Source organism: Eleutherodactylus coqui, chromosome 2 (genome assembly GCF_035609145.1).
Source record: "Eleutherodactylus coqui strain aEleCoq1 chromosome 2, aEleCoq1.hap1, whole genome shotgun sequence".
In the NCBI taxonomy this organism is placed as follows: domain Eukaryota; kingdom Metazoa; phylum Chordata; class Amphibia; order Anura; family Eleutherodactylidae; genus Eleutherodactylus; species Eleutherodactylus coqui.
Window position 1 is genome coordinate 72,000,307 of NC_089838.1, and position 25,452 is coordinate 72,025,758.

At 46.2% G+C, this 25,452-nt stretch overlaps 1 protein-coding gene across 1 annotated transcript in view; it reads right to left on the bottom strand.

The window, feature by feature from the left end:
* WWC1 (WW and C2 domain containing 1) overlaps nucleotides 1-25,452 on the bottom strand; it is a 133,745-nt gene that overhangs the window by 21,530 nt on the left and 86,763 nt on the right. Inside the window, exons 14-17 of the mRNA XM_066591115.1 lie at nucleotides 15,671-15,757; nucleotides 11,602-11,794; nucleotides 5,118-5,270; nucleotides 1,215-1,312 (exon numbers count right to left, since the gene is read on the bottom strand). Coding sequence (XP_066447212.1) covers nucleotides 1,215-1,312; nucleotides 5,118-5,270; nucleotides 11,602-11,794; nucleotides 15,671-15,757 — 531 coding nt within the window. The remainder of the gene's footprint in view (nucleotides 1-1,214; nucleotides 1,313-5,117; nucleotides 5,271-11,601; nucleotides 11,795-15,670; nucleotides 15,758-25,452) is intronic.

Sequence of the window (25,452 nt, forward strand, 5' to 3'; positions counted from 1 at the left end):
AATTGTTTATCACCTACAGTGTATCTTAAAAATGTGACATTGTAACAATCTTTTCTTGCTCAAGAAGAATAAAAAAAGGTTAATAAATGCAATAATATTCCTATGTTTCATTAGATGGCTGACTATTTCACATGTGGAGATTTCTGTAATTCCTTTATATAGCCTGTTGAATTAGCAAACTGTATTTTCATCCCTTCACCAGCAGATGGAGCAATTTCTCAATCTTACATTCTGCAACATTTGATTAAATGATAAAACAGAAGCTGGTGTTGTGCATTGACTAAGGTGACCCTCAGAATCTCCCTTTGAGTTTTACAATGCAGTATATTTATTTCATCTTCAGTTCTGGAAATATTTTACAACAAAATGCTCATTAAATACTGACAGAATATATATTTTATGTAATTTTCTTGGGCAATTTTCTCATATTTCTAACAGTTATTTTTAAACATTTGTCAAAAATTAAGGTTGTAAATAATATCTAACAAATGTCATGGATTTTGTACTGCCGGCTGATGGTTTATAATAAAACATGGGAAGAATAGAATCTACTTTAAAGTAAAACTTGATAAGAAGTATTACATTTTTTTCAGGTTTTTTTTAAGGTGAGTCCATGTAACAGATCATGGGAAAATGTAACAGGTGAAAGTTTTTAAATGAAGTAAAAATAAGTCTGAGCTTTACCAATGGCTGAACAATTCTCTGTCCACCATGGCTCCAAATACAAATGGCTAGGCAAGGATTATCGTGAGGATGGCCTCAAAAAGGAAAAGTTTTATGAAGAAAACCCCCTTTTAAATAGACGTTGGCACTATAATCAGCTGATTGCTGTGGGTCCAAAGTCGCTAACCCCTCCCTCCTCCCGATCAGCAAGGGAAGCCACAACCAGCCAAACATGTAGCACTACGTGCCGGACATCAAGATGCAACTCATGTCATTAGGTATACTGTAGTGTGGGGGGGGGGGGGGGGACTGCGAGAGCATTTACCCTCGACATCAAGATGCTCTGCCGTGGGCGGGGTACTAAGATATAGGTTTAGGTAAGCAACGTGAAACTTTGCTTGTAGTAAAGGAAAGCTCAGGCAAGTCTGATAGCACCCACATATTGCTGCCTGTATGCATGGGCTCCAGTGTTGTAGATGCTGATGAGAATATTCCGTATCAAATATGTTAGTACTAAATAAAGGGGCTGAGAAATTACTCCTGCTGCTTACCAAATAATATCTTTATCCTCATATCCTCCAGCGTCATCAAGTTTTTCCACCTCCTCAAGTTCAGCAGCCGTTTGTACCAGAAGAGCAGACACCGAATCCTGAACAAAGACAAGGTTATCAATACGGCTCATCCCTAATGTGCTTAATACCAAAAGCTAGAATTATCTGTAAACTAAGGGAATAATGTTCTTTTTAGATTAAAGGAGATGTCTCGAGGAAGCAGTTAAATTTTTTTTTCGCCCAGTCCCCCCCATTAAGTACACATTACTAAGCCCCCCTGTAAATGACATTTCTAGCTGGTTCGTACTTACCGTTCCAGCAACTTATAAAGTTTTCTCAAGATGGCCGCCGGCTCTTTCCCCGTCGCTCGCTGCAGCCCGACGTGCGCGCTCTCGAGACGCCGCCAGCTGTGTCTCCATGGCAACCGGACGCATCGCAGCCGCCGACCAGACGCCCCGCAGCCGCCGACCAGACGCCCACCGCCAGGCAGCAGGTAAGGCGCTAGCCCCCGGCTCCCCAGCGCTAGACCCTCAGCCCAGGTGAAGGCCCCGGAGCCCAGCGCTAGTTCCCCCGGCCTAGCGGCAGCCCCCCCTGGCCTGGCGGCAGCCCCCCCGGCCTAGCGGCAGCCCCCCCCGGCCTAGCGACAGCCCCCCCGGCCTAGCGGCAGCCCCCCCCGGCCTAGCGGCAGCCCCCCCCGGCCTAGCGGCAGCCCCCCCATCGCAGCGGCAGCCCCCCCGGCCTAGCGGCAGCCCCCCCCGGCCTAGCGGCAGCCCCCCCGGCCTAGCGGCAGCCCCCCCGGCCTAGCGGCAGCCCCCCCCGGCCTAGCGGCAGCCCCCCCATCGCAGCGACAGCCCCCCCCCGGCGCAGCGCTAGTTCCCCCCCGACCCATCACTTACCTGGGACGCTTCTCGGGGCTGCTGGGCTGGGCTGGGCTTCTCCGCTGGGCAGCTCCAGTTTCTGCACCTTCCTCTAACAGAGGAAGGTGCAGAATGGCCGCTGCAGCGCGCTCCCGAGCAGTGACAGCTCGTCTGCGCATGCGCAGAAGAGCTGTAGCGGGGAGCACACTGAAGCGGCTCGTGCTGAATAGAGAAGACCGGACTGCGCAAGCGCGTCTAAAAAAGCAAGCTGCCAGCGAATTTAGACGGAACCATGGAGACGAGGACGCTAGCAACGGAGCAGGTAAGTGGAATAACTTCTGTATGGCTCATATTTAATGCACGATGTATATTACAAAGTGCATTAATATGGCCATACGGAAGTGTATAACCCCACTTGGTTTCGCGAGACCACCCCTTTAATATGAATTCTGCCCATGAAATACCGCCTCCTCCATAAGGCCGCATGTAATTTTAGCTAGTCACCACTGTTCACTTTGAAGAGACTCTTCAGTTTCGGGACAAAATTCTGCCCTGGAACCAGAGCATCGGGGTAAAGGGGAAGGGAGAGGGCATATTACCTGCACTTCTCTGCCATCTGTCTGACCCCGCTAGTTCTGGTGCCAGTTTTCAGTTGTCCAAGCTGGCTGCTGCAATTTTCTATCTAACTCATACACACTGTGCACTGCTCGGAGAGCAGGTATGGTGCATTGGTAATCTAGCACCACCAATGCATTATGGGGATTAGGTATTGCAGCAGCCATCATAGACAGCTGAAAATGGCACTTGGAACTGTTAGATTGGATAGACAGTAGAGAAGAACTGCAGGCGATCTTCGGGAAGACATTCAGGCCTCTTGAGATGGTCAGGACGGCCCACTGCTGATGGTCTGGCACACCCACTGGACCGGAACACCAATCAGTTGCATGCGGCGCAGGAACACGTAAACCTCTGATTTTACAGGTATGCTCCGACCTGCATGGTTAGCAAACTATGCAAATGCCCATTTTACCAACTTAAATGATATAGAGGGTATAGGAGGTGGCAAAATGGCGACAGGTTCTCTTTATGGCCTAGATCCCAGGGATATTACTATAAACCCATTAATGACCTAGCTACAGCAATATTTATCTGCTGCGGTTTTAGATTGCCCGGTTTAGATGAAGCAGTGCCCAGGTCCCCAACTACCCTGCTCACTAGCTACAAAGACTTAGAGGTAACATTGCTAGTCACACACTTGTAGATTGGTTAATATGATCTCATAGCAACCTTCTATTAATTGCCATGGAAAACAACTTATAAGGTCAGTACACTCCACTAGTAGCAAATTTAGTGTTTAATATTATCTTGTTTTCTGTATAGCTTTTAATTGAGGTTTTTAGAATATTAAGCTTTTCAGGACCAAGGCTTTTTTGAAGGGTTTGTCCCACTTCTGGCTGTTCTGCTGCAGGAAGCAAACAACTCCGTAGATTTTAGAGTGGCCAGGGTTGGTACTGCCGGTTAGTCCCATTCACTTCAATAGTACTCAGCCTGCAGCGCCTGCAATCTTCAAAGCTGTCTGTTTACTGCAACAAAACAGCTAGAAGTGGGACAACCCCTGTAAAGCGCTTTGGACGAATACATTCTAAAGTTGAAAATTTTATTTTACTTCATAGTGTACCAATATTTTTTAACTTTTTTTTTAGGGACATTCACATTTTCCTTATAAGATCAGATATATACTTTAATTTGCTCACTAACCAGCTGAGAACATCATTTGCCATTTGCCTCCAAAAGGTGTCTAAAGCCTTATTGCTGTGCTCATTAGTACAGAATCACTATAAGTCAGGTTGACAGCACTTTTGGTATTTTTTTAAGCCAAACCCATGACTGTAAATAAAACGTCAAAGCCTTTAATTGTATATTTTTTTCCTCCCAATTCAGCAGATTGTCGGAGAATCCAATACCTATGGGGCCTCCTGTCCCCCATCACAGATGTTGGGTAAAAGAATCACTTTATGATGGATTCAAACATCCTGTTCCAGGAGATAATCCTTGTCAGAGGTGTCACATAATGCCAACGTGCTCAAGGAACAGAAAGTCTCCTGGTTTGTAAATGAGTGAAAAAGGATTAGTGACACAGCTATAGTTTTATGCAATGATGATAAAGACTAAAGGCCCTTTTACATGGAACGATTATTGTTCAAATGAGTGAAAGTGAATGACAATCGCTCCGTAAAAACGAAGCCAACGATCGAACAATAAATTGTTCACTTTTCGTTCATCGTTCATTTCACGCAGCCATAAAAATCATCGTTGGCTCGTTCACTAGTTGTTCGGTTTAAATCCCGGTCGTTCAGTTGTTCTCAGTCATTTATACAGCCAATGTGAACGATTTCTCATTTGAACGAGCCAACGCTGTAACTGCTTGTATAAACAGACTGCCTGAGCGAACTCTGACATCGCTGGATCGTTCAAACGAGAAATCGGCAAATCTAAACGGACCCTAACACTAACATGGGCTACTGCTAAAAGGGATGCATGAAGGATCTGAAATATAGAATCATAGAATGGTAGATTTGGAAGGGACCTCCAGGGTTATCTGGTCCAACAACCTGCTCGGTGCGGAATCACTAAATCATCCCAGACAGATGTCTGTCCAGCCTTTGATAGAATCATGGAATGGTAGAGTTGGAAGGGACCTCCAGGGTCATCGGATCCAACCACCTGCTCAGTGCAGGATCACTAAATCATCCCAGACAGATGTCTGTTCAGCCTCTGTTTGAACACTTCCATTGAAGGAGAACTCACCACCTCCCGTGGCAACCTGTTCCACATAGTAATACTTGATTTTAGTGGAAATTCCCACCCAGGCACCATACAGTACAATGAGGCGGAAAGACACTTGGCTCCTACAAGTGCCATACTACCAGTACTGGTGGATAAAAAGAAGTTTAACGTAATTATGATACGGTTATGTTCAGTATTAATGTGCAAAATATACTGGTAACATTAATACTACAATCTACATCACACTAAGGTTTCTTACAGTGTTTTCTTCAGCCTTTTCTTCATGGCAGTTGAGGTTTTGCTTTTTATCTACTTTGTGTTTCTTCAAGTACCGGTAACTTAAGAGATTGTACCATCGAACTTCTTTCTCTCCAGATCTACAGACATCAGCCAAGCTGATCTGGGCTCCTGCCTGTATAATGCAAACCAAAAGAACGGTCGTAAGGTTTTGTTCATTGAAGAAATGTATTTCACGTCCTAAAGAATGGTGGATTAGAGGCAACCCTTGGTTCTCCAAATGCCTTGTCACCACCAGTCCCACAACTCCTGTTTAAGACATAGCGAAATTTGGTTTTCCAAATTTGCTAATGTATATGATATTTATTAACAGGGGATGCAAGCATTACTCCTAAACCTGCATTGTTTAGAAATACATCTGATGACACTCAAAGACAATCGCCAACGCATTGCTGCAAGAGAAAGTCCTGAAAGTCAAGTCGTGCATTCTGGCTGCAGTGTACAAAATGTGACAAAGCATGAAACGACATCAAGCTGTAGCCATAGCAACGAGAACCAATCTGTACTTTTCAACACCAAAGATAAAAAGACACCCAATTAAAAGGACATGTATTATGCATTGCACTATAAATATCAAAGTCGTTGTTTGAACTTCCTATTTGAAGGCCAACGCAGCCCCCACAGAATATGTGCGTCTGCTGATCACAATCGTCCTCAAGAACTCACTTTGCTTTTTTTTATGTGACACGAAGAAGTGAATTGACTTTTACATGAGGGCATTTTACAGATACTGTCCCTCCTTGTATCACAACCATAGCATCTGTTTATAGGGTTAATATGCTGTGCATTGGTATAGGACATTTTGTGTGTAACGCACGTTCGGTAAAGGTGCTCAGGTGTAAAAGTGAGTTAATGCTTTGGTGCATGAATGTGTACAGGACTTCATGAACATTTCTATTGGAGCGCCCAGAGTTGCAAAAAAAAGTAAATGGAACCTAATAAAATGTGGTCCGATTGTGATTTTTATCGGTAGTGCATTTAGAAAGACTTCAGACCCCTTCACTTTGTTACATTTTGTACAAGTATTTTCCCCATCATTCTGCACTCCGTACCCCATAATGACAAAGTGAGGGTAGAATGTTAGAAATCTTTGTAATAGTTTTTTTAAATTAAAAGCCAACATTTTGCATTGACATAAGTATTCACACCCTGTACTCAGTACTTAGTTGAAGCACCTTTGGCAGCGATTACAGCCTCCAATCTTCTTGGGTATGATGCTACAAGGTTTGCATACCTCGACTTGGAGATTTTCTGCAGATCCTTGCAAGCTCCATCAGGTTGGTTGTGGGCCATCTGTGGATGTCATAATCAGGTCTCACCAGAGATGTTCAACAGGGTTCTAGTCAAGGCTCTGGCTGGCTTGAGGACATAAGCAGAGTGGTCTCTAAAAGGCCTATTTACACGGAGCGACGTTCACTCAAAAATCGCTAAATAGCGATCATTGTTGCGTCTAAACGCGCGGCCATCGTGCACTGCTAGCTGATGGTTAAATTGAAGGCAGCCTAAAAATCATTGTGCGGTCTTATCAGGACCGCATGCTGAGTTCTCCGGGGGGTAGTGCTGATAGCATTGTTTCCCGTCGGAGAACAAAGGAACTGAAAGCAGATAAGAGCCCTCCAACTATTAACTGCATTCAGCTAAAGGCTTCATTTGCATGCTAATAAGCTATTAAGTAGCTGAGTAGCGACTTAATAGTTTATGCAAAATGATCGCTCAAAGCTGTCACTCAAACTGTCGTTTGGGCGATTTTTGAGCGATCATCGCTCCATGTAAATGGGCCTTAAGCCACTGCTGTGTTGTCTTGGCTGTGTGCTTAGGGTCATTGTCTTGTTGGAAGGTGAACCTTCTCTCCAGTGAGAGGTCCCTTGCGTTCTGGATCAGGTTTATATTAAGAAAGTACTTTACTCCATTCAGTTTTCCATCAACCCTGACCAGTCTCGCTGCCCCAGGTATTGAAAAACACCCCCACAGCATGATGCTGCGATCACCATGCTTCACTGTGAGGATGGTATTGGGCAAGTCCTGAGCAGCGCCTGTTTTTTTTTCAAACATAAAGTTCAATCTTGGTTTAAATCAGACCAGAGACCTTTGTTTCTCACAGCCTGAGTATTTTAGGTGCTTTTTGGCAAACTCCTGGCAGGCTTTAGTCTTTAACGGAGGAGAGGCTTCTTTGTGGCCACTCTCTCATTATGCCCAGATTGGTGGAGGCTGCTGTGATGGTTGACCTTCTGGACGTTTCTCCCATTTGCACACAGAATCTTTAGAGCTTGGCCAGAGTGACCATTCTTACCTCCCTTATCAAGACCCTTCTTCCCCAATTACTTAGTTTGGGGAATCGGCCAGATCTCGGAAGAGTTTTGGTTGTTCCAAAAATCTTCCATGTAAGAATAATGGAGGCTATTGTGATCTTGGGAACTTTCAGTGCAGCAGACTTTTTTGTAGCCTTCTCAAGATCTGTCCCTTCACACAATCCTGTCTCTGAGCTCTACAGGCAGTTCTTTCCTCTCATGGTTTAGTTTTGGCTCTGATATGCATTGTGAGCCCTTATATACATAGGGGTGTGACTTTTAAAATTAATTTCCCATAGGTGGACTCCAATGGAGGTGTAGAAACATCTCAAAGATGATCAAGAGAAATGGGAGGCCACCAGAGCTACATTTCAAGTGGGTCTGAATACTTATGTCAATGCAAAATGTTTTTCCATTAAAAAACAAAAGATTTCTAACATTCTGTTTTCACTTTGTTATTGTGGGGTATTGAGTGCAGAATGATCGGGAAAGCTTGAAATTTCTCTTTAATTTGCACAAGGCCGCAACATAATAAAATATTAAAGAAGGTGAAAAGTTCTTAAGACTTCCTGAATGCATTGTAAGTCACAATTATAGAAAATCTAACTCATCTAATAACACACAAACTGTTGTACGGTTCATGGATTTAGTGGTAAATAATGCACTTATTGCTCAGGAAATCATTGGATTTGTCACCCCTGAATTTTCTGTCAAGTTGGTTTCGAGCATTTGAAAACGTTTTGCATTTTTTCTCTACTTATGTAGTGCTTGATTTCCTCTGGTTGCCAGGCAGAGTCATTGACTAATGTCAGGGAGAGATAATTAAGTAGAATAGTTGGCCCATATATCATGGATCCAGTATCACAGATAAGATGCAGAGTTTTAAGCCTCATTTACACGCAAAGATGATCGCTCAAAATTCGTTCAAAAGATAAGGAGAATGACAGGTATGAGTGATCATTTTCTATAGAGTACTAATAGGCACTAATGCCCATTAGTACTTTATCAGCTCCATTTGTGTGGAAATAAGCCTCCGGGAGCTATTGCAGAACTCAGCAAGATGTCTGAGCTTTGCAATTAGCTCCATTGTTCTGGCACGGGCTGCTTAGAGAAAACAATGTAATGTCTAGCTCCTGTGGAGATAACAGCCTGTGGTCTGTTTTCCCTCGTGGGCTGCACAGAGAATACAATGTTATCTCCTTCTCCCATGAAGAACACAGCGTGCGGTCTAAACGATGGTTTTTAAACTCAACTAAAAATCATCATTCAAACAAAAAGTGCACATTGGTAGTATTTACACACAATGATTATTGCTCAAAAGCCATTGTTTTAACAAATTTTGAGCAAGAATCGTTGCGTGTAAAGAGCCTTTACTGATTTGGTGTAGCCTTTACTGATTTGGTGATTTGGCTTGGACTGTCTGTCTAGATAAACAGGTAAGAGGGGTTAATAAGTGTTAAAAGTAGAGATGAGTGAGCATGCTCGGATAAGCCAGTTACTTGAGCGAGCCTCGCTCTTCTCGAGTAACTGCATTCTTGTCCGAGCATGCTCGGGGGGGGAGATTACGGGGGAGAGAGTGAGAGAGATCTCTCTCTCTCCCCCCTGCCGCCCCCCCTCACCCCCCTGAGCATGCTCGGACAAGAATGCAGTCACTCGAGAAGAGCGAGGCTCGCTCGAGTAACTGGCTTATCCGAGCGTGCTCGCTCATCTCTAATTAAAAGTTATCCCATTGACCGCTCCCCAGTTCTGCCAACGCTAAGTTGACTGCAGTCTCTGCCACTAAGGGCTTGATCACAACTTTGTTGAATGTTTCATTTGGAGCCTCTGTTGCAGATTTCCATTAAAATCCACAATGAAATAGCAGCATGCAGCTCTACATCTGAGAAAACACCGGAGAGTATAACGGAAGCCAGACGGACTCCATTTATGTCAGTGGGGTCGGTACAGTTCATCATAGGACAGACCTGTTAGTCCAGGGATTCTGTTTTTTTGATTCTATGATGGAACAGGAAATGGAAACCATAACTGCCAATGTGGGAAATTATTCAAGACAAGGTGGCAACAAAAAATGGGCACTGTTGTCAAGGCGACCAATCAAGTCTTGGGTTTAATCCTTATCAGGGATAGAGAATTAGAGCTGGAATCTGATTGGTTGCACTGAACAACTCCTTTATTTTACCTTTGCATTAGTTTTGATACGTGGCATGGGACGTGCAGCACCACGAGAGCGCCAGCTGACTGTGTATGTGTCTTCTATAAATATTAAAGTATTCATACCACATAATTAACATTCATGTGATGATGAAGTATAAGCAATATTCCCAGCATGAACTAACCCTTGGCGTTATTCATGCTCACAGTCGTTTGAGCCAGTTACTTTGTATCTCACTTATGTCTACGTACAATGCCGTATGTTGCCGCAAGGAAGGCAGAATGTTTAAAAAGGAGCAAAAATACCACAAAAAAAGCACAAACCCTTCAAAATCTTCACAACAAAGAACTGATTTTTGACAGGGCAACATCTGACCTAAATACAAACTTATTTCAAGTTCCTGTAAATCCCATACTTGCTGCAGTCCCCACTTCAAAGAATTCTATTTTTTTTCAATCATGCAGGTTTTGAAATATAAGATACAAGCCTGTTTATCTCCATTCTTCTGTGCTGTTCCATCTGATGTATCACATCATCAGGCTAGGTGTACTCTTGCTGTGAATGCGAGTTGTGCCCAAGAAGTAGTTTTCACGTTTTCTGGACTGCCCCTCTAGCTATGCAGCATAGAAAGTGCATCTGTGTGTGCGCTTTTAGAATATATGAAATATGTGTAATGTGCACGTGTGTTGTATGTATGTGATATGTCTACTATAATGCATGTAGAAATAAGCGTGTATGTATATGTTTTATGCATGTAATGGAGTATACATATGCACACGATCATTGGGCTTTCGTTTTAATTCTTCGGGAGCAGGACAATAGAAGGCTGGATCCATCCTACATCAGAAATGAACAATGCTGGACAGACCCCACTGATTATTATGGGGTCCTTTTAGCATACCTGTGCCAGAGGCTCCGAACAGATGTAAATAGAGCCTATGGGCGCTGTCACACACCGGATTATTCTGCTAGACACTGCACAGTATTCCATTGTTAAACACAGATTTTCACGTGGAATTGCTGGTAGAATTAAGCTATTTTCAGATCCACATCTTAGACATTCTGGTGGATTTTCCCACACGCCTAAATATTTTACAGCATCTTCCAGTATGTGTGAAAGCAGCCTTAGGCTCAATGGAAACAGTGATGTAGTGCCAGATCAGTCAGCACAGTTTTCAAATGATTGTTAGGGTACATTTACATGTGGCGGAAATGCTGCCAAAGGTCTGCAGTGGAAAACTCCACAGCAAATTCTGTAGCGTTTCCGCACCCAAAATAGGTGCAGATTTTGACTCAAATCATCTACGTATCCGCAGCCGATTTCAGAAGATATAGCGCTCCTATCAGCAACAAAATCTTTGTGCTGTTGGCGCAGCGGCCTGCAGTGAGCAAAGTCCCACTAACCAGGTGATACCACTTCCGTATGAACTGACCAGCAGCACTGCGCCCACTAGAGGCCGTCTGGTGAAGGAAGCACAGTCGGCACAAAGAATTTGGAGGTGGGTTTCTACGACGTGTAAACATACCCTTAATGTCCGTGTGGTTTCTGTAGGTGAAATTTTCCTTCACTGCACAGTATGAGTGCACCCTTATTAAAGGGATTGTACCATAAATACAAGTTATTTCCTATCTAAAGGAATAACTTACTTATTTACAGGGGGTCTTACTGCTCAGACCACCAGCAACACCAGTTCCTGCACGTGGGAGGTCATGGGACCGCCGTTCTCATGATCAGTGGGAGACTCCCACGATCAGCAGGATATTAATTTTCCTGTGAACAGGGAATTACCATTTTAATTTTGGTACAAGCCCTTTAACAGCCCACCTTTGCTGAAGCCTGTAAAAGCTCCGCCCAGCAGCTGTAAAGGCGTAGGCGGAACCTTACTTGTGACCAATAGAAGCTTGGGGACCTCTGATGTAGATGAAAGACGTTTATACAGGAATACAGTTAAAATGCCATCTGATACTTGTACAGTCATCTTATAAGATATGAATAAGTCAATTACCAGGCACTCCTCTCGATGTTGGTTCCCTAATGTGCACACATCAATTCTCAACGTCTTTTGCCGTAAAGATGCATGGGATACTGGCACCAAAAACATTTCATTGTACATTAGATTGTCGGATATTTCCACAGTTCTAGTCCGGAATAAACAGGTTGTGCTTTCAGAGCAGGGAAGAACAGCAACTCGGATGTATCTGTGGACAGCAGCATATTCAACAAGGGAAAGAAAAATCAAATTTCATGGTTTTTGCGTACTAGGCTTAACAGAGCACATATAATCCTCTAACATTAATGGGGTATTCCAGAACTTTTACTATTGACATCCTATCCTTAGGGCTCCGGCACACTTGCTTTTTTTTTCACACATTATGGCCTCCTTCCCACGAACGGATTTCCGCCGCGTAATTTGCGGAGAAAATCCGCTGCGTTGCCCCCTGCTATTGGGTTCTATTGAACCTAATAGCTCAGGGCACACAGTGCGGAATTCCACCACGGAAATCCGCACCGTGAAATCTCCCGTCCTCACCCGCGGCAGGCTCTATTTGCCGCGGGTGTACGTGCAGACGGCTTCCATTGCAGTCAATGGAAGCCGTCCGTTCACGCCATCTCCCTCTGTAGCACAGCGGAAAATAGCGTGAAAACGCTTCCCGCCTACCGCCGCCGCGTCATATGACGAGGCCGGCCGTGTCATGTGACGTGGCCGGCTATCATATGACGCGGCGGCGGTGGGCGGGGAAGCGTCATGCGGGACCCAGAACGACGGATCCGCTGGTAAGTATGGGGTCTCTGGGGGGCGCCGTGACAGGCTTTGCCGCGGAATATTCCGCGGTGGAGCCCGTCACGCTCGTGTGCAGCCGGCCTATAGCTGCCTTTTTTCACACGATTGTCAATGGTACTTTCTAATGTTAAAAACGCGTCACCAGTTGGTGCGTTTTTAACATTAGAAAGTCCCATTGACAATCGCGTGAAAAAAAAGGCAAGCTATAATGCGTGAAAAAAACGCATGTGTGCAGGAGCCCTTAAGCTAGTCCATCAATAGTTGGTGGGTGGGAGTCTGCCACTTTGGATCGCCAGAGATTGGCTGACAGCGGGCTGGAAGAAGTCATCGGTGGTTAGGGTTAGAAATGTCATAATTGACTTCACTGCCATTTAAATTAATCGGAGCAATCCCTCCCATTACACTTCTGGCTCCTCATTGCGGTCAGAGCCAAGTGTAATAGGAGGCATCGCTCTTATTACTTTCAATGAGTGAAGCCGGCTATGACACTTTCGGCCCTGAACACTGACGATGATATCTGGCCGGAGGATCATTTGATCAGTGGAGATCCTGAGCGGCCGACCCCCACGATCAAATATAGATGATCTATCCACCGCTCAACAGATCTACTGTAGCAATGCATTGAATACAATTAATATATGGAATAGTTTTTATTTTGTAGCAAATAAACCTGTTTTATAAAGTGACCCTCCGGTCCTGGACAAATAAAGATCGATGCATCAGGTTCTCCGACTACCTGATGCACACTATGCATTAATAGTCTAAAGTGCATTTACATACAAAGATGATCGCTCAAAAGATGGCTTTTGAACGATCATTTTGCGTAAACTACTACTTGGTACTAATGCCTATTAGTACCAATTAGTAGCTTGTGAGCTGCCAGGAGCTGTAATCAGGGAACAGACCACCTGCTGTTCTCTGAATAAATTCCCTTTGTTCTGCCACGGGGCTGACAGCTGAGATAATGCAATAAGTGCCCCCCGGGCAGAACACAGCATCTTATCAGCTGTTCAGCCGAACGATGGATTTCATGCCGAACTGAAATTCATCGTTCAGCAGAAAAGTGAAAGATGGACACATTTACACCCAATGATTATTGCCCAAAAGATGGCTTTTGAGTGAATTTTGAGCGATAATCGTTATGTCTAAATGGGCCTCTAGACAATATACCTGCTTTGATTGACCAGTGCTGGCCAGTCAGAGCAGCATGTAGTGTCTTAGACTACCAATGTATACTAATACACAATGAACGCTTTAAGCCTACATCACATTATCTCATTGCACATTAAGTCACACTCCTGATAGCGTGGTACGGGGCATTTTGGGTAGAATGAGGTTTTCTTTTATAGAAATTAAAGTATATTAAAGGGGCCTTTAAAAACTAATGCTCAATCCTCAGGAGACCCCATCAATAGCTCAGTGGAGGTAGACCGCTCAGGATCCTCGCCAATCAGCTGACTGAAGGGACCATGGCGCTCCTCTGAGTGTCAGAGCTTTATTTTATAGCATCAGTTCTGAAAACTGTCCCATTCACAAGTCATAGAATGGCCAGAAGAAACACTACTTAATCTCCAACATAACTTTTGAAAAGTATTGTTTGAATTTTTGATAATTCTGAATATAATTTTAAAAACAAGTAAAAACAAAGTAGCGTGACGGGCCTCACTGCAAGTCTAACAAACAGATCAAAGAGATTGATTGAAGACTTCATGAGATGTAGAGTGTAATGAGGATCTACTAAGGTGGTTGTTAGCTTGATACAACATCCTTGGCAGGGAACGTCCTGTTGTAGGAGGTGTTCAGCAACTTATAATTATTATGTAACATGTAAATGCAACTAGGGAAGGATTCTGATTAAGCCGTATGCTATGTCTGGCTCGCAGGGTTAAGGGAGGCTACATCCAGGAGGGGACCTGTCATTTACAGTACACACCTGCATTCTTCCTCACGTACCTGCCCATCATTACACACTCTAAGGCCTCCTTCCCACGAGCGTGACGGGCTCCGCAGCGTAATATTCCGCTGCGAAGCCCGTCACGGCGCCCCCCAGAGCCCCTATACTTACCTGCGGGAGATAGCGTGAAATCGCTTCCCCGCCCACCGCCGCCACGTCACCGCCCGTCACCGCCCACCGCCGCGCGTCACCGGCCGTGTCACGTGACGCGGCCGGCCGTGTCACGTGACGCGGCCGTGCGCGTCATATGGCGTCATATGACGCGCGGCGGTGGGCGGGAAAGCGTTTTTTCACGCTATCTCCCGCTGGTGACAGCGGGAGATAGCGTGAACGGACGGCTTCCATTGACTGCAATGGAAGCCGTCAGTGCGTACAGCCCGTCCTCACCCGCAGAAAATAGAGCATGCTGCGGGTGAGGACGGGAGAAATCGCGGTGCGTAATTCCGCGGTGGAATTACGCATCGTGAGCATTGTGCTATTAGGTTCAATAGAACCTAATAGCTGCGGGCAACGCAGCGGATTTTCGCCGCGAATTACGCGGCGGAAATCCGTTCGTGGGAAGGAGGCCTAAGGCTCGGTTCACATGGGACGGAATTGCTGCGGAAATTCAGTGGCTCCTAATCCCAGGATCAGCCAGCCATGTGGACGAGATTTAGCAAAAATCTCATGCGTACAGGGCGGCAAAGCAGGGCGGAACCAGCGATGCCGCGCAAAATTGACAGCCGCAGCATGTCAATCCTTTTTTTTTTCCGTTGTGGCCTTATTCTTTTCTATAGGGAGAGAGAGCCGCAACGAAGGCCGGCGGCCGAACCGCTTTGGGTTTTGAAGTTGCGGCTCTCCTGCAGAAATCTCGCGGCTTTTAGGTGCGGCCAAGCTGCTAGATTTCCGCAGCAAATCCGTACCATGTAAACCCAGCCTAAGGGTATATTCACACGTGTGGTTTTTTGGGGTTTTTTTTTTAAGTCCTGAAAAATTGTTTTTTTTTGTGCAATTTTCAGCTATTCTGCACCCAATTTTTACATGCTTAAAATAATAATAATAATTAAAAAAAATCATATAATAAACTGAACGTTGTAATTAAAGGATCTGCACACTTTTTTCATGGTTACAACAGTTACATGTGATGAAAACAAATTGAAATCACATCAACTGAGTGCAATCTGTTTTTTTTATTGCACTTGAATGAGTGATTTTTGGACGAAAATTGCAACAAAATATGACAAGCTGCCATTTTTTTTGCTCATAATGTCCATCTGATTAAAAAATTGCACATGTAAATAAAACCATGGATATACCCCAAGTCTGAAAATGTTCAAATGGATAGAATGTCACACTTACACTTTTTGGTCCTGTTGTAGCAACAAAGCGGCTGAGTTATCAAGCTGCACAATAAATACGGCAAACTGCCTGTTCTTCTCATCGTACCTGAGTGGGAAAAAATAAAATGAATTAAATGATCATTTCTACACTCTAAGCTCCACCCAAGTAGGCAATGAAAAGCCGGCACTCATTCCAACAAAATATCCAACTGTCATTTACATCAGTTGGCCAATTTCTGGGCAATACCGCACAGTTCTGCTCTTTCAATAAATGTTTTGCCTTATTTATTTTTTCAAATAATTTTGTTATGACACATGGGGCTTTATATTTATGCCGTTATTTATGCAAGTATTTTTTTTTATATTGAAGAGAAATTAGATTTTAAAATTCTGTATATAAGAAGAAAAAAAAAAAGTTTTTCACATTTTTTCTATTTTTAATATTACAAAGAGCCCCGTTAGGATCTTTTATATAGGGGATATATAGTTTGGGGACATATGGGATAGAGCTATGTGTAGTTTGTGCTCATGGAGTTGTTCTTATTAATTAATATATTAATTTTTTATTTATTGTGTATTTGTTATCTTTTTATATACACCGTGCCCCTATGAGTTCATACAGAGACTTTTCAGTGACTTTTTATCACCATTTACTTTTTTTATCATCGATTTCTCTATACATTGCGTATGGGGGCACCTATGTGTGCGCCCATAGAGAACAATGGGCTCTCAAGTTTGTATACATGCAGAAAAATAGAACATGCTGCATTTTTTTTGCACTCGCGTATTACGCAATTCCGACGCGCTTATGCGAGCGGAACTGCGTAAGGCAATGTAACTTAGTTACTATATATCACACGGGCATACAGTGCACACGTTATATAAACAGTAATCATACACTCGTGTGAGCCCGGCCTTAACGTCGTATGGGCGTGTAGTACACAGGATGGCCTGTTTCAAATAAAAGGGTACCGTTTCATGCAAAATTATATGAGGGTGCCAAAGAGGGTAAAATGCCAGGTGGCATTTTCAGAACATGTGTATGGGGGCAGAATATCATTTTTATTACTTTATGATGTTTATGGCGTATCAAATATATGAAAAAGTCAGTGAAGGGGTTAATCTGGTATTTCATAAGCAATCAAGTCTGATGACTTTTTGCACAAACAGCCTAGTCAGCCTGGTATACATATTTTATTTTAGAATAACCTTTTTTTTAAAACTCGTTTTCTTGAAGATTAACAACAAATCTATTCAAACAATTGCAGTATTAATATTTCGCTTCATACATTAATTAAATATTTATAGAACAATGACAATGTGTGTTGTAATTAATTACTATTTACAATCGAAGGGCTTCTACCACACATGCTGATAAATCACCGAGAGGTAAGAATACGCAGGAGGGTGATAAGACGACACAAAGAGCCGTATCGCTAATAACGCTGTATCTGACTAACACATAGCTGTGTAGTTGGTCTGTTGGGAATTGAAAAGCTTTTTATGTAAACATTGTACTAGAGGAATCACAGCATATATCCCCAACCTTATGAAATGTTTCAGGACACCTTCTATTCTTAATGATAATGTTTTCATAGGGAATGATATTGTTAACCATATCAATCCATCGGGCCATAGTTGGAGGTCGTCTATCTAACCATTTCATCGCCACCGCTTTGCATGCCAAAAAAGGGCGTTTTATATGGTAAAATCCATAAATGGTGTTGTTCGGTGTCTGGAAGTCCCAGTAGATAAATCTCTGAGACTCTCGATACCGAAATTCCTACAACCTTAGGCCGCTTTCACACGCCTGAGAAAATGCCGCAAGGTTTATGCATTGATAGACACACAAATCTTGCACGGATATAAACCCCATTCTTTTGAATGGAGTCATATACATGAGCGATTATGCCATGTTCTAACTTTCTGCATTCCTGGGAATGCGCCGCCCACTGTTTTCAGTGGGACTGTAAAAACACATTGCTTAGCGTGCAATGTGCACATGAGTGCAATGCGAGGTCTCCCATGAAAAACAATAGTAAACACTTGCTGATCGAATCTTACCAGAAGTGATGGGAGAGACTATAACAGCAGCTAACAACTCACCTCCAGACTTGTGCTTGAGATGAGAGCTCATTTATGCTCTGAAATGCGTTGCACCATACAAACCCCAGTTTTTTGTATACTGGGCTTTTACTGACTGTGTCCTAATAAACTGGAATATTGCACTCCAGCGGACATTGGCATTTGATTATACACGGCGATCTGGGACTGTCTAGGGTGGAGTTTCACCTAGCTAGGTGTTCTCCCCCCTCCTGAGTGAGTACCTTCTTTTCTTCTCTGGGCTTTCCAGTCTGAGCACATTGGGCCACACTAACTGTTTTCTATCTCCATTTCATTTATGGGGGTTTACCTTTTTTCCACATGCTGCTCTCCATTGGTGTGGATCGTATGAGAATTTGAAGAAGATCTCCCTCCCTCTCCCTATGACCTATATTGTCTTCCGAGGCGCTGTTTCCTCTTTGTTCTTCAACAGAAGTGATGGGAGGAGTTTTTGACAGAAAAACACCTCGTATTCATGGGTACCTCGCACGTTTACGAGCACTATATCGGGCTGAGTTTCATGCCCCGAGATCATGCTCGGCCGGGTGTAGGAAGCCTTACTAAGCAAGACACTCACTTCACACCATAAGGCTCGAATCTTAGTGCATCCCCACATCAAATGTATAAAATGAGCATCAGGTGCAAAACATCTATGATATTGGGATCTGGTTTGAATAGTCACCAGGTACAGTATTTGGAGAGTAATGTAGCATTAATGCAAAATGTATAATTGAATGAGTTTGTTCTTCACTGCTTGAGATACTGATGTATGAGATTTATTAGCATTAAACCAATCCTCATTAGTAAGTGATGTAACAAGGGATCCACATTTATCCTCTCCTTTTAGGTGTACAGTTGAAAATTAGCTGGGCATATGGAGAGGAGATTAACCTTACGCCTTGCATAAGTAGTATCTCGAATGAAGGATAGGTCGATATGGTTGGACAGGGCTTGGGATACTGCTTGATGTAGCTGAAGAAACCTATAGACGCTTGATCGGGGTACATCATGTCTGTTGTAGTTGCTCAAGACATACAAAAATGCCATTAACAAATATATGTGATATTGAGGCTTTTCCATGCTCTATCCATTATCTAAAATCAGGAAGTTTATAAAAAGATATGTGAGTCCTCCATTATCCCACATAGGAGTCTCAAAAGGGAGGTCCATATACCTTATTACTCGCTTGGCTGGATCCCATATTTGGATGGCTAAATTATGAATTAATAATAAATACTTAGAATTAGAGTTGAGCGAACACCAAAATCTTCGGGTGCTCGTTATTCGGAACGAACTTCCCGCGATGCTCGAGGGTTCGTTTCGAACAACGAACCCCATTGAAGTCAATGGGCGACCAGAGCATTTTTGTATTTCGCCGATGCTCGCTAAGGTTTTCATGTGTGAAAATCTGGGCAATTCAACAAAGTGATGGGAATGACACAGAAACGGATAGGGTAGGCGAGGGGCTACATGTTGGGCTGCATCTCAAGTTCACAGGTCCCACTATTAAGCCACAATACCGGCAAGAGTGGGCCCCCCCCCCCTCCCAACAACTTTTACTTCTGAAAAGCCCTCATTAGCATGGCATACCTTTGCTAAGCACCACACTAGCTACAACAAAGCACAATCACTGCCTGGATGACACTCCGCTGCCACTTCTCCTGGGTTACATGCTGACCAACCGCCCCCCCCTTCCCCCCACAGCGCACACCAAAGTGTCCCTGCGCAGCCTTCAGCTGCCCTCATGCCACACCAGCCTCATGTCTATTTAGAAGTGCGTCTGCCATGAGGAGGAACCGCAGGCACACACTGCAGAGGGTTGGCACGGCTAGGCAGCGACCCTCTTTAAAAGGGGCGGGTCGATAGCCCACAATGCTGTACAGAAGCAATGAGAAATAGAATCCTGTGCCACCGCCATCAGGAGCTGCACACGTAGGCATAGCAATGGGGAACCTATGTGCCACACACTATTCATTCTGTCAAGGTGTCTGCATGCCCCAGTTAGACCGGGCTTTTTAATTCATAGACACAGGCAGGTACAACTCCCTATTGTGAAGTCCCTGTGGACCGACAGCATGGGTGGGTGCCAGGAAGCCACCGGCGGTAAATAGAAATATCCCATTGCATTGCCCAACACAGCTGAGGTAGTAATGTCGTGCATAATGCAGGTGGGCTTCGGCCCACACTGCATGCCCCAGTCAGACTGGGGTTCTTTACAAGTGTACAGATGTGTTAAAAACTCCGTGTGCACCTACAGCATGGGTGGCTCCCTGGAACCCACCGGCGGTACACAAAAATATCCCATTGCATTGCCCAACACAGCTGAGGTAGTAATGTCGTGTGTAATACAGGTGGGCTTCGGCCCACACTGCATGCCCCAGTCAGACTGGGGTTCTTTAGAAGTGGACACATGTAGGTTAAACTCCCTGTGGACCCACTGCCTGGGTGGGTGCCAGGAAGCCACCGGCGGTACATAGAAATATCCCATTGCATTGCCCAACACAGCTGAGGTAGTAATGTTGTGTGTAATACAGGTGGGCTTCGGCCCACACTGCATGCCCCAGTCAGACTGGGGTTCTTTACAAGTGTACAGATGTGTTAAAAACTCCGTGTGCACCTACAGCATGGGTGGCTCCCTGGAACCCACCAGCGGTACACAAAAATATCCCATTGCATTGCCCAACACAGCTGAGGTAACGTCAGCTGTAATGCAGGTGGGCTAAAAATTAATTTGATTACACTGTAGGCGAGGGCCCACAAAAATTGCTGTATCAACAGTACTAATGTACATCCCAAAAATTGGCCATGGCCAGCCAAGAGGGCAGGTGAAACCCATTAATCGCTTTGGTTAATGTGGCTTAAGTGGTAACTAGGCCTGGAGGCAGCCCAGTGTAACAAAAAATTGGTTCAAGTTAAAGTTCCAATGCTTTTAAGCGCATTGAAACTTATAAAAATTGTTCAGAAAAATTATTTGAGTGAGCCTTGTGGCCCTAAGAAAAATTGCCCGTTCAGCGTGATTACGTGAGGTTTCAGGAGGAGGAGCAGGAGGAGGAGGAGGAATATTATACACAGATTGATGAAGCAGAAATGTCCCCGTTTTGGATGGTGAGAGAGAACGTAGCTTCCATCCGCGGGTGCAGCCTACGTATTGCTTACGTATCGCTGCTGTCCGCTGGTGGAGAACAGAAGTCTGGGGAAATCCAGCCTTTGTTCATCTTGATGAGTGTTAGCCTGTCGGCACTGTCGGTTGACAAGCGGCTACGCTTATCTGTGATGATTCCCCCAGCCGCACTAAACACCCTCTCCGACAAGACGCTAGCCGCAGGACAAGCAAGCACCTCCAGGGCATACAGCGCTAGTTCAGGCCACGTGTCCAGCTTCTCCCTCACCAACTCCCTCACCATCCTTTTACAGTGCTCCCGCCGACTCAGCCGTGACTGGGGAGCGGTGACACAGTCTTGGTGGGGAGCCATAAAGCTGGCCAGGCCCTTAAAGACTGTTGCACTGCCTGGGATGTACATGCTGCTCGATCTACGCACATCCCCTGCTACCTTGCCCTCGGTACTGCGCCTTCTGCCACTAGCACTGTCGGCTGGGAATTTTACCATCAGCTTGTCCGCAAGTGTCCTGTGGTATAGCAACACTCTCGAACCCCTTTCCTCTTCGGGAATCAGAGTGGGCAGGTTCTCCTTATACCGTGGATCGAGCAGTGTGTACACCCAGTAATCCGTCGTGGCCAGAATGCGTGCAACGCGAGGGTCACGAGAAAGGCATCCTAACATGAAGTCAGCCATGTGTGCCAGGGTACCTGTACGCAACACATGGCTGTCTTCACTAGGAAGATCACTTTCAGGATCCTCCTCCTCCTCCTCCTCCTCCTCCTCAGGCCATACACGCTGAAAGGATGACAGGCAATCAGCCGGTGTACCGTCAGCAGCGGCCCAAGCTGTCTCTTCCCCCTCCTCCTCATCCTCCTCATGCTCCTCCTCCTCCTCCTGTACGTGCTGAGAAATAGACAGGAGGGTGCCCTGACTATCCAGCGGCATACTGTCTTCCCCCGCCCCCGTTTCCGAGCGCAAAGCAGCTGCCTTTATGGTTTGCAGGGAATTTCTCAAGATGCATAGCAGAGGAATGGTGACGCTAATGATTGTAGCATCGCCGCTCACCACCTGGGTAGACTGCTCAAAATTACCAAGGACATGGCAGATGTCTGCCAACCAGGCCCACTCTTCTGAAAGGAATTGAGGAGGCTGACTCCCACTGCGCCGCCCATGTTGGAGTTGGTATTCGACTATAGCTCTACGTTGTTCATAGAGCCTGGCCAACATGTGGAGCGTAGAGTTCCACCGTGTGGGCACGTCGCACAGCAGTCGGTGCACTGGCAGCTTAAAGTGATGTTGCAGGGTGCGCAGGGTGGCAGCGTCCGTGTGGGACTTGCGGAAATGTGCGTAGAGCCGGCGCGCCTTTACGAGCAGGTCTGACAAGCGTGGGTAGCTTTTCAGAAAGCGCTGAACCACCAAATTAAAGACGTGGGCCAGGCATGGCACGTGCGTGAGGCTGCCGAGCTGCAGAGCCGCCACCAGGTTACGGCCGTTGTCACACACGACCATGCCCGGTTGGAGGCTCAGCGGCGCAAGCCAGCGGTCGGTCTGCTGTGTCAGACCCTGCAGCAGTTCGTGGGCCGTGTGCCTCTTATCGCCTAAGCTGAGTAGTTTCAGCATGGCCTGCTGACGCTTGCCCACCGCTGTGCTGCCACACCGCGCGACACCGACTGCTGGCGACATGCTGCTGCTAACACATCTTGATTGCGAGACAGAGGAGGAGGAGGAGGAGGGTGCTTTAGTGGAGGAAGCATACACCTCCGCAGATACCACCACCGAGCTGGGGCCCGCAATTCTGGGGGTGGGTAGGACATGAGCGGTCCCAGGCTCTGACTCTGTCCCAGCCTCCACTAAATTCACCCAATGTGCCGTCAGGGAGATGTAGTGGCCCTGCCCGCCTGTGCTTGTCCACGTGTCCGTAGTTAAGTGGACCGTGGCAGTAACCGCGTTGGTGAGGGCGCATACAATGTTGCAGGAGACGTGGTCGTGCAGGGCTGGGACGGCACATCGGGAAAAGTAGTGGCGACTGGGAACTGAGTAGCGCGGGGCCGCCGCCTCCATGATACTTTTGAAGGACTCCGTTTCCACAACCCTATACGGCAGCATCTCAAGGCTGATGAATTTTGCTATGCGGACGGTTAACGTTTGAGCGTGCGGGTGCGTGGCAGCGTACTTGCGCTTGCGCTCCAACAGTTGCGCAAGCGACGGCTGGACGGTGCGCTGAACTACACTGCTGGATGGGGCCGAGGACAGCGGAGGTGAGGGTGTGGGTGCAGGCCAGGAGACGGTAGTGCCTGTGTCCTGAGAGGGGGGTTGCATCTCAGTGGCAGGTTGGGGCACAGGGGGAGAGGCAGGGGTGCAAACTGGAGGCGCTGAACGGCCTTCGTCCCACCTTGCGGGGTGCTTGGCCATCATATGTCTGCGCATGGTGGTGGTGGTGAGGCTGTTGGTGTTGGCTCCCCGGCTGAGCTTTGCGCGACAAAGGTTGCACACCACTGTTCGTCGGTCGTCAGGCGTCTCTGTGAAAAACTGCCAGACCTTAGAGCACCTCGGCCTCTGCAGGGTGGCATGGCGCGAGGGGGCGCTTTGGGAAACACTTGGTGGATTATTCGGTCTGGCCCTGCCTCTACCCCTGGCCACCGCACTGCCTCTTGCAACCTGCCCTGCTGATGCCCTTGACTCCCCCTCTGAAGACCTGTCCTCCTGAGTAAGCGTTGCACACCAGGTGGGGTCAGTCACCTCATCGTCCTGCTGCTCTTCCTCCGAATCCTCTGTGCGCTGCTCCCTCGGACTTACTGCCCTTACTACTACCTCACTGCAAGACAACTGTGTCTGATCGTCATCGTCCTCCTCACCCACAGAAAGTTGTTGAGACAGTTGGCGGAAGTCCCCAGCCTCTTCCCCCGGACCCCGGGAACTTTCGAATGGTTGGGCATCAGTGACGATAAACTCCTCTGGTGGGAGAGGAACCGCTGCTGCCCAATCTAAGCAGGGGCCCGAGAACAGTTCCTGGGAGTGTTCTCGCTCCTGAGCAGGTGTCATTGTAGTGGAGTGAGGAGGCTGGGAGGAAGGAGGAGCAGCAGACAGAGGATTCGGATTTGCAGCAGTGGACGGCGCAGAACTGCGGGTAGACGATAGGTTGCTCGAAGCACTTTCTGCCATCCAGGACAGGACCTGCTCACACTGCTCATTTTCTAATAACCGTCTCCCGCGTGGACCCATTAATTGGGCGATGAATGTGGGGACACCAGAAACGTGCCTCTCTCCTAATCGCGCAGCAGTCGGCTGCGACACACCTGGATCAGGAGCTTGGCCTGTGCCCACACCCTGACTTGGCCCTCCGCGTCCTCGGCCGCGTCCACGTCCTCTAGGCCTACCCCTACCTCTCAGCATGCTGTATTACCAGTGATTTGATTTCACAGGCAGCTAATAAATTGGCGCAAGACTGCAGGCCAAATATAATTTTTTCCCTTTTTTGAAAACGAAAGGCCCCACTGCCTCTAGTGAATGAATAATCTAAGTTTAATAACTGTGCTGTTTTCCTGCTAATGTGTCACAGAACGTGAGGGTAGCAGAGTTATTAACTGTGGCAGAGCAGGTATTTTTTTTCCCAATTAAGGAAAGCAAATGGCGAAGCCAGGAGTAAAACGTAGCTGGGTGCATCTGATTTTTACAGGTTGCAGACGCAGCCGACACGTGTCCACCGGCGTTACGACGGACAGAGGCAGGACAAATAGAATTATTTTCCGTTTTTTTGCACCAAAAGGCAGCACTGCGTATATTCTATGAACATGAGAAGTTTAATAACTGTGCTGTTTTCCTGCTAATGTGTCACAGAACGTGAGGGTAGCAGAGTTATTAACTGTGGCAGAGCAGGTATTTTTTTTCCCAATTAAGGAAAGCAAATGGCGAAGCCAGGAGTAAAACGTAGCTGGGTGCGTATGATTTTTACAGGTTGCACACGCAGCCGACACGTGTCCACCGGCGTTAGGACGGACAGAGGCAGGACAAATAGAATTATTTTCACTTGTTTTACAAGCAAAAGGCAGCACTGCGTATATTCTATGAATAATAACTGTGTTGTGGCCCTGCCTATACAATTCTTTCCCTGCAGTATCAATGGAGGGTGGAATGCTCTGCAGAGGCGATTTTGAGAAGCAAAAAAAAATGCAGCACAGCTAACAGCAGCCTGGACAGTACTGCACACGGATAAATATGGCCCTAGAAAGGACCGTTGAGGTTCTTGAAGGCTACACTCACTCCTAACACTCTCCCTGCCTATGCAGCACTTCTGTCCCTAATGCCGGGTGCAACGCTCTGCAGAGCCGATTTTGAGGAAAAAAAAAATGGCACTGCTAACAGCAGCCAACACACAGCTATCAGTGGCCCTAATAAGGACCTTTGGGGGGTCTTGAAGCCTACACTAACTACCAATTCTTTCCCTACAGCAGTTCCGGTACAAACAGCACTGTCCCTCAGCTAACTCACCAGGCATCTGAGCCGAACCGCGGGAGGGGCCGACTTTTATGTTCGGGTGACACCTGATCTTCCCAGCCACTCACAGCAGGGGGGTGGTATAGGGCTTGAACGTCACAGG